This window comes from Dermacentor variabilis, chromosome 2 (assembly GCF_050947875.1).
Source record: "Dermacentor variabilis isolate Ectoservices chromosome 2, ASM5094787v1, whole genome shotgun sequence".
Taxonomy (NCBI): domain Eukaryota; kingdom Metazoa; phylum Arthropoda; class Arachnida; order Ixodida; family Ixodidae; genus Dermacentor; species Dermacentor variabilis.
In genome coordinates, this window is record NC_134569.1 from 84,959,877 (window position 1) to 84,969,332 (window position 9,456).

A 9,456-nucleotide genomic window follows, 5' to 3' on the forward strand; every position below is an offset into this window, starting at 1 on the left:
GTGACGGATCAAGCGTGAACAAATGCATGATCTGAACAAAGACTCCGGAGTAATTCTCCCGAGTTTTCTGAGTCTTTCATAGAGCCAGTATGATGTCTCAGGCAATTTGGTGAAGCTCCTTAGCTGCATCCACTTTTGATAATAGGATGAGCACAGACTGCTCGTTGTAATCGATGGATCTGGGATCTTCATTAGCAAGATGGTTACTGCAAATGCTGTAGTGACCAGGCAGCCGCCGAAATACGTATGTCCTTTTCCGGCAGGGCTATAGTAGGCTTCCAATAATGCTCAAAATCAGTTGCTTATGATGCCTATGGTACAGTGCTGCTTGCAGGTATTGAAAGGCTACATTAGAATCTTGGAACACTGCCCATTTACATGGCGGTTCCTGCTCACCATACTCAACAGTAGCAAGAAGGGCGCCAAGTTTTCATCCTGTGGATGGATTTATCTGCGACATTGGAATTTGGCTCTGACAAAAAAGGCCAGGATGACAACGGCAGCTGTAGAGCTACTAAGACCAAACCATCAATGTAAACGTGGTTATTGTGTGGATACACTTCATGCAAAAGCGTTAGTGAGTTGCAGCAGAACCGTTGATGACTGTTCAGGGATCACACCTTGAGCTACAACATGTACTTGGACCATAGTGTCACTGTGACCTGTGGTATGTGATAAAGTAATCTCAGCAAGATACTTCAATATTGTGTGTTAAACGGACACCAAGGAAAGCTAAATTGGTTGAAATTGATAAAGTATTCTATGAAAACCCTTTTTTTATTAATTTCACAGTAAGATGTTGATTACTAGAAGAGAAACTGAAGGCCAAACTTCCATTTACTGAATTTCACACTGAAACCTTGGCGCTGGTACATAAGTGTGACGTCACTGTCTAAAATTTTTTTTTTTTATTCATTGTGGGACTAAGTAAATGTTCTTGAAACATGCTAAGTTGGACTTTCCTAGAACCTTTACCAATAAAAGAATTAACTAGGCACAATCAGACACTGTCAAAATCCATGGTCATGGTCAGCTGGTGCATGAAATTCCAAGACCGTCGCCATCTGTCTCACTTTTCCATATATTCTGGCATACTGGATCTCCTGTCATGGTAAGAGTCGGCATTTTGGTATTGTAGAATGGTAATTTACTAATACAGCTCAAATTATTCCTCTCATTTTCATTTAAGTGTTGTATGTCCTCTTAGGATTTCATTTATCATCACATTCAGATGGAGTAGCATGTTAGGTGTACCACCAGGCAAACCTCTCCAGTTTTCATTAACGCTTTAACCTTCAGGAGGAGGAAACACATTTACTGAAAAAAAAAAGACAAGCAGTTGTATTTCTGCTTGTGCCGGGAGGTGCCCTCAGTCCAGCTCTTGCTTTCTCCTAGGCCCGCCGCACCAGTTGCTGCTGGTCATGAGGGTCCAAGCTAGTCGGCATGGCTTCCCGCTGTTCGGTTGTGGGGTTGGGTATTTGCGAGGCTGCCTTTATGTTGGGGCACGCCCATGTGGTATGATATAGAGAGGCGTAGTCATTATAAAGGGGACATTTGTACGAGTGTAGTGTAGGGTGTATTGCGTGTAGTCTGCTCAAATGGTGGATGTGTTGGTTTGCGATTGTCGCCATGCTGCAGCATATTCACGTAAGAGGGTCATGTGTGGAGATGGGTATTGTCATTTGTTCAATCTGTGGTGCTATAGTATGGCGTTGTATGGTAAAGGCACGGGCTCCATACATGCGGCCGTAACCCTCTCTTGTGGTACCCGGGTGGCATGAGTTCAGGCTACAGCATGCACACACCGATTCCCTTGGAGGGACTCCTGTCCAGGAGTTCATACTATTTCAACATCTGGGAACTGGGAGGCTTGTTTGAGGAGCTGGTGGGCGATGGAAGATATTCTGCCTCTAACATAGCTACAGCAAGCTGCCTGGGAGGCAGTAATAATTGTGACATGCTCATTGGTTAGTGCAGTGGGGAGGCGGCCATATATTGTCTGCAGGGTTTTTGCGCGAGCTTGGCGACGACCGGCATGATGTTCTGGGTGCGTGCTTCTGGGGATGAGGGCTACCTTGATGTGCTTCCGAATGCTGGGGGCCAGATAGATTGCTTGTTCGTGGCCTTTTCCCTGTGTGGGGTAGCCTAGGTGCACTAGGACCGTTCTTCCTGTTGGTGTGAGGGCTAGGCATTCTTGTTGGCTTGTGAGCTGCGCATCTATGCTTTCTCTTATTGTGTTATGGCCTCCTAAGGCTTTGAGCTTGAGCGTGGCTGTTCCCACTGGTAGATTGAGCATTTGTTTGTCTGCTTTTCGCAGAAGTATGTATTTGATCTTTCTCCTTAGGAGTGAGGGGTAAGTACGGGGCAGCTTAGGCGACGTGGCTGATTACCAGGGCCTGGACGAGCCGTGTTATGTCGCCTTCTTTCAGTCTGTACTGTTTGGTGGTGATGCAGCTTATCATTCACATGATTTGGAAGGTGGTCTGCTTGAGATGGATTGTGTATTTGCCTCCGCCGTCCTGTTGTATGTGGAGGTCGAGGATGCGGACGCGGTTTACTGTGGGTATTTCTTTGCCGTCGAGGGTGAGTGTGATGTGGGGTGTTTCATTTAGTTTTCTTCGTGATTTCTGTCGAACGAATAATAGTTCCGATTTCTCGGGGAGCATTGGAGATCGCTTGTTTTTGCATATTGCTGGACAACGGCAGTCACTTGTTGCAGGACGTCTTGTTTCTCTTCTTCGGAACCAGTGGTGGTCCAGATAGTGATATCATTGGCATATATTGCATGTCTGATTCCTTGTGTTGCATCGAGTTTGTCAGGTAATTTCATCATAGCAGTGTTGAAAAGGGGGTGAGGGGGTGATAGAACAGCACCTTGTGGAGTTCTTTTGTAGCAGGTAGGTAACATCGTGGTTCTGAGTGAGCCATTGACTATTGTGGCTGTGCAGATGCTTAGAAAGGCGCATATATAATTCTAAGCATTATGACTACAGTTGGTGAGACTTAGGTTTGTAACAATGGTATGGTGAGCCACATTGTCGAAAGCGCTTTTGAGGTTGAGTGTTAGGATCTCTCCGCTGGTGGTGGTGATAAACTTTATTGAAAGGGGGAAGGGTAAAGAGGGACGTGGCTGAGGGTTAGGGCTCAAGTAAGGCCCTGGGCCTGCTTGGCCTTTTCCGCCCAGTCCACCAGTTCAAGTTGTCGGTCGACGTCCCCGGAACTGAGCCAGGCTGTCCAGTCAGTCTCGCTGCTGACGGGGGGATGAGAGAACGGGAGCGAGGTGCATTCCCACATTATGTGTGTGAGTGTTCCTGTTTCTGAACAGAGCCTACATTTGTCGCTTTCCCTGCCCCCTGTGATTTTGTTAATGTATTTTGGGTGTGGGTATGTATTTGTCTGAAGTCGCCGAAACGCGACCGCTTGCGTTTTGTCGAGTTGCTTGGCCGGTGGTGGGAGCGCGCGACGCCTCAAGCGATACCGATGGACTATTTCATAAGAAGTCTCATAGGGTTCCTCGTGTCTCTCCTCCTCATTCACGCCGTCCGCATCCGCGGACGAGGCTCGGCGCGCGAGATCTCGAGCCAAACTGTGAGCCGACGCGTTGCCGGGCACAGCCGCGTGAGCGGGGGTCCACACGAGGGTTGTCAAGCCGCTTAGGGGGCGTCGTGTGAGGACATGGTACGCCTGTTTGCAAATTCTACCACGGACGAAATTGCCGATGGCCTGCTTGCTGTCGCTGATGACGGTGTTCGCTTCCGCATGCATGGCCATGGCAATCGCGGTTTCCTCCGCTTCCACCACTCGGCCAGCCGTGATTGTTGTATGTTCTATCAGTCCTCCTTTGTGATCAGCTACCACTGCAGTCATGAAGTCGCCGCGAGGGTGTCTGGCTGCGTCTGTGTAGACCACTCCATCTTGCGAGCCGTAGCGTCGCCAAATGGCTTCACTACGGGCCTGTCGATGGCCCTGATGGAACTCGAGGTCCATGTTGCGGGGTAGAGGTGGGGCATAAATATGCCCCCTGACCTTTCGCGGAATCGTAATGTACTCTGTAACCTCGGGGATAGCCTCGAGACTGAGCTTCCGGAGGACGGTGCGGCCAGCCGGGGTTAGCGAGAGACGACGGACTTGGGCTGTGTGGTGAGCGTCTAAGAGCTCCTCGATCGTGTTATGCATGCCTAAGGCCTCTAGCCTTGCGGTGGCCGCGTGGTCCGGAAGGCCCAAGGCTGCCTTTGCTTCGTCGGATCATGGTGTTTAATTTGGCTAAGTCCGTGGGTGCGAGTTTGACATATGGTGTCGAGTACATGGTTCTGCTGGTTATGTATGCCTGCACAAGTCGAAGCAGATCGCCCATGCCGTGGTGCTGATTAGCCACCCGGCGAATGAGCTGTAGTGTGTAGTTGGTCGCCCTCTGGAGTTTCTTTAACATGAGCCCGCAGCGCAGCGTGTTCTGAAAGTCTAGCCCCAATATTTTGATACTGGGGCGCTCCGGGATGGTAAGTTCTCCGACTTTAAGCTCAAGGAAGCGCCTTCTCCGTGGTAATCCTCTGGGACAGCTACTTCTGCCGGGCTTGATCAGGAGGTATTCGGATTTATCCGGTGAGTACGTCAGGCCCCTTGACTCCGCATAAGCTTGTACGACGTCGATGCCGCGTTGCATGACCTCTTGAAGAGCTTGTGGATCATCCGCCGCTGCCCATAACGTCACGTCGTCAGCGTAGAGGCTGTGGTGAAGCCCAGGGATAGAGCACAGCAGTTCCGGGAGCCCGCGCATCGCCGCGTTAAAGAGAAAAGCGGAGATGACTGATCCCTGCGGCGTGCCTCGGCTCCTCAGCTCTATAAAATCAGTTTCATGTTCGCCGATTTTGATCCGGCACTTCCGGTCGGTGAGAAAGTTTCGGACGTATTGGTACGCTCGGTTTCCGACACCCAGTTGGGTCAGGCCCTCGAGCACCGCTGCGTGGGCAACATTGTCGAAGGCCTTCTTCAGGTCGAGACCGAGGAAGCACCGGAATAGGCGAGCGTCCGCCGGACTTTCGGGTTGCATCACCTGCCTTTTTACCTGAAGGAGTACATCTTGGGAGGACAGGTGTGGCCTGAAACCAAACATAGAGTGGGGGAACTCGTCCCCATCTTCTACGTGTTCATTGAGACGGTCTAGGACCACGTGCTCCATCAGTTTGCCGACGCATGATGTCAGTGAAATCGGCCTGAGGTTGTCCGCATTGAGGGGTTTGTGTGGTTTTGGTATGAAGACGATCGTTGACGTCTTCCACTCTTCTGGGATGGCGCCCGTCTTCCAGCATTCGTTCATGAACTCTGTAAGCTGCTCTATTGTGGCCTCGTCCAGGTTGCGTAGGATCTTGTTGGTAACGCGGTCCGAAACCGGCGCCGAGTTCGTCCGCAGCTTGTAGGCGGCTGCCGACACCTCAGCGAACGTAATGTCTTCGTCTATGTGCGCGTTCGGCCGGCCCTGATAGGCAGCAGGTAACGGTGTCTTGAGTTGCGGGCCGATGTACTTGTCTCGCATCTCTGCCAGGAACGTCCCCGGGTCCTGAGCATGCCTGTGGATTAACTTGGCCATGTTTCTTCTGCCTTCGACCCTGGTGGTGTCCGGGTCCAGGAGGTGGCGTAGGAGGTGCCACGTCTGGGCTGCGCTGAGGCGTCCCCTAATGCGATCACATATTTGGTACCATTGCTGTCGGGTGACCTCGGTTGCGTGATCGGAGATCTCTGCGTCAAGTCGAGTGATTTTTTCTTTTAGGGCTTGGTTATCTTTCCCCTGCTGTTGCCAATGCCGGAGCATCCTCGATCTTGCCTGCCACATGTGGAGCAGCCTGCTGTCGACGTTGGTGGTTTCCGGGGCGTCTTCCGGGTCAAGATGTTCCGTATGCTCTTCCACGTCGGCCAGTAGTTGGCTCGTCCAGGATGAGATATTGACGATGGATCCCTCATTGGCTCGCATTCTTCTGGACTCGCGGAATTTGTCCCAGTTTGTAACCGAGAAGCGATGCTTCCGCCGACGCTTGCCGCGTGCGTAGATTTCCGTGTGAAGAATGCAGTGGTCGCTGCCCAGAGTTTCGTCAGTGTTCGTCCAGGCGTAGTCTTGCGAGTGGACGACGAACGTCAGGCCCGGGTTAGTGTCTACCTGACCTCGGCTGCCGATTCTGGTGCGGGTGGTAGTATCGTTGATTAGCGTGAGGCCCAGCTCTTGCGCGGCTGCTGCTAGATGTCTACCCTTGTGGGTGTCGCCCAGGTATCCCCACAGAGTATGACCGGCGTTGAAGTCCCCAACGATGAGCAGGGGGCAGTCGCGGCTGACTTTGAGGGCCGAGCGGAAAAGCGCATCGAGCTTCGGGTCTGCATGCGGGGCGACGTATACGTTGAGGATGAATAGGCTGGGATCTGACGTGCGCATCGGGATGATCTTCACGAAAACGTGGGGGATGCCCGAGGGGGGAGAAGTTTCGATGTCGTGGATCGCCGTCACCTGTTCTCGGCGAACGAGCGTAGTGACTTTCTTGGAGTTGTTACGGCAATGGATAGCCCGGTAAGAGAAGAGGCCGGCTTCCATGTTGACTTCTTGTAGCGCTATGATATCAGGTTTGTAGGATTCTTGCTGTGCCGTGTTATTAACATGCTGGTGAAGGTTGGCCTTCTTTTTGAATCCGCGGCAGTTCCACTGCCAAACGTGATAGGTGCTATTGGTTGTTACAGCCATGTTGATTGTTGGGGAGTGTGTGGACGGCCAGGTCCAGGCGGGAAGGGCGGAGGACCGCCGCTGCGCTGACGGGTGCCACCTGAGGAACGACCGCGGGGTGAGGGAGAGTCTGCTCCGGCTGGACGGGCGCTAATTTTGGGATGTATTGTGCGATTTGTGTGACCTGTGCGGCTAGCGTGTTGTGGTTCTGTTCGAGTGCCGTCATGCGGTTCTCTAACTGCTGGAAGCGTTCAAAAATCGCAGGAAGGATGGCGTCCATGGCCGCCCTGACCGCGTGTTCAACGTGTTGCTCTACGCGTTTCATTAGGTCTGCGTCCTCAATTGGGGCTGTAGTGGAAGTCCTGTGAATGAGGCTGGCTTTTCGTTTGTTCGGTGGACCCTGGGAGTCCATATCGGACTCTTCACTTTCCGTAGTTGTTGGTATGCTAATAGGCACCGTGAGGGAACTGATAGGGCGCTAGTTGCCGTGCTAGGGTGCCTCTCCCTGTCCATTGGTTGTGGGAAGCAACCCCTCTCGTAGGCGCGGATCTTTGTATCCTGTTGTGCGATCTTTGTATGCATGTTTTTAGACTCTTAACTGTGTCAAGTGTAACTATTTCGGGATGCACCTCGCTCCCCCTCCCTGCCACTATGCTGGCCCAGTTTCTTTGGGACGTCACCTGTGATTGGGCTCCTTGTTGGTTTCGTTGCTGATGCTGCTGTTGGCCCCGGCCTCCACGGTTGGCTTGGCCCCCCGGCTGCTGCCTCGGGGCGCTCCGCGATCTCGACCGGCCGCAGCGGCTCCGGCTCCGACCCCGGCTGGTTGACCGACGTCTTCCTGCCGTGGTGCCGCCGTCACCGGTCGACTCCCCGTCCGCGAAGGAGACTGACGACGAGCGCCTCTCCCTAGACCGGCTGCGGTGGTCATCGCCCCGTGGCTGCGGTGATTGAAGCTGCTCTTCCCGCACTCGAGCCTGCCGATCGCGGCGCTGGCGTCGGCGCTGGCGGATGATGAAAGGGGTCTCAAACTTCTTCCGGCACTCCCGGCTTCCCGTGACGTGGTTCTTGCCGCACAATAGGCAATGTGGCGTGCACTCGTGCCCGTCGGTCGTGTCGGGTGCTCCGCATTCTCTACACTTCTTGGTCGTGCCTCGATTCGGACAGACGTCTTCTCGATGCCCGGTCTGGTAGCAAATCAAGCAGGCTTGTACTCTGCGCCGGAATAAATTGCATCGGTGCTATGCCCCGCCGTACATGACGTAATGAGGAACTTCCTGTCTCCTGAAGACCAGCAGGACGGTTTCGGACTCGCCTAGACGGCGGAACCCCACTATGTCGGGATTCATGCCATTCTCGGACAGATTCTCCTGAATTTGCTGTTGGGTGTGGTGCGGAGGAATTTGGCGAATAATGCCCTTCCCTTGATCTTCAGTTGGGAAGTAAGCATTAATCGGATAGGTCTGACTTCCCACCTTTAGCGTCGATAGCTTCGCGTAACTGTCGGCTCGGTCCCCATCCTCGGTACCCACGACAACGAAGTTGCCGACGGCGTCCAAACGTACCATGTCCTTGCCGCAAGCTTGCTTTGACAGTCCCGTGGAAACACACAATGCCTCCATGACGGCTGATGGGCGTTGTCCGGACACATTAAAACCACCGCTGATTCGCAACACCACTTTGAAGTAGTGCGGAGGGATAGGGGGCTCCCTCGGGTGCTTGGGACGTCGCGCCGGGTTAGGCCTAACAACGACTCCGGCCGTGCTCGCCTTCTCGCGGGGCGAACTTATCGCTGACTTGCATTGGGTACGTTTGTCGCGCTGCAGCGTGCGCCATCCTTTATCTGCGAGGTCTTCCGGGGTGATGGGCGTCCCCTCCACGACGACTTCCATGTTGGCGTGGCGTCGTGAGCCGGTCCGGCCCCGACCACTTCAGACAGGAGCTATGCCTAACGGCGGTTTTTAGGCGAGAAAGCGGTCAAAATTCGACGTACCGAGGTGGGAGCGGTGTCCGTCGATGCCGCTTAAAGCGGTCAAAATTCGACGTACCGAGGTGGGAGCGGTGTCCGTCGATGCCGCTTGACTTGTTGAACGTGAGGATGCAATCGGTTCCTTCCTAGGACCAAGGGAACCTGGCGAAACAACACAAGATAGCGGACCCCGTTTCGCATACGTGCGCACAGAAGCGTCTTCGTCGGTGTTGTGTGATGAGATGTATTCAAGAAACATGTGCGAACTGCAGTGCTCCTGCACAATGTGTCAATTGCAAGGTAAACCATCCAGCTTAAGGAGCTGCCTTTGCTGGAAGAGAGAAAAAGAAATAATCGCAAACACCGTAAAAGAAAAGCTTTCATTTTATTAAGTGAGGAAGAGGCTAAGGCACTTGCCTCAAGTAAGCTATGCCAGCGCGGCAGCGGGCAGCGCCACACCGGTTTTCGAAGTCTACAAGGCACGCGCACAGTGTTCCTGCAGAAAAAATCCGACCCTTGGTGGCAGCAGCCAGTGCTGCTCCATCAACATTGAAGACGGCCGTCAGATGTAGTTCACAGGGCCCAAAGTTGAACAGAACTCCACAGCCCGAGACATGCGTCCCAGCGCCTGGCTTTTGATCGTCCAGCGCCTCAGAGAAGGCGGTGGAGATTGACCTGAAAACCCCGGCGTCATCGACGCCGAAAGATCGCGCTCCCTTGAGCACGCCAAGAAGGACAAGCTTCTTGTAACTGAACTGTTACCACCCTTGATGATAGTAATCTATCTTTA

General features: G+C 53.2%; 1 protein-coding gene across 1 annotated transcript; it reads right to left on the reverse strand.

Moving 5' to 3' along the window:
- Positions 1-1,391: 1,391 nt before the first annotated feature.
- Positions 1,392-7,628, reverse strand: LOC142570362 (uncharacterized). Its single transcript, XM_075678750.1, has 3 exons — positions 7,381-7,628; positions 4,805-6,800; positions 1,392-1,490 (listed from the first exon to the last, which is right to left on the reverse strand). The coding sequence occupies exons 1-3, from the start codon at positions 7,626-7,628 to the stop codon at positions 1,392-1,394; spliced, it is 2,343 nt and encodes a 780-aa protein (XP_075534865.1).
- Between the last annotated feature and the right edge of the window lie 1,828 nt (positions 7,629-9,456).

What these genes read in the sequence shown, in the direction of transcription:
- LOC142570362 (XM_075678750.1), bottom strand. Translation starts at nt 7,628, where the DNA reads ATGACCACCGCAGCCGGTCTAGGGAGAGGCGCTCGTCGTCAGTCTCCT. An exon ending in AACAAGGAGCCCAATCACAG is followed by an intron (nt 6,801 to 7,380) that starts GTGACGTCCCAA and finishes GTCGTTCCTCAG; the next exon opens with GTGGCACCCGTCAGCGCAGC. An exon ending in GAGGCACGCCGCAGGGATCA is followed by an intron (nt 1,491 to 4,804) that starts GTCATCTCCGCT and finishes CCCAACATAAAG; the next exon opens with GCAGCCTCGCAAATACCCAA.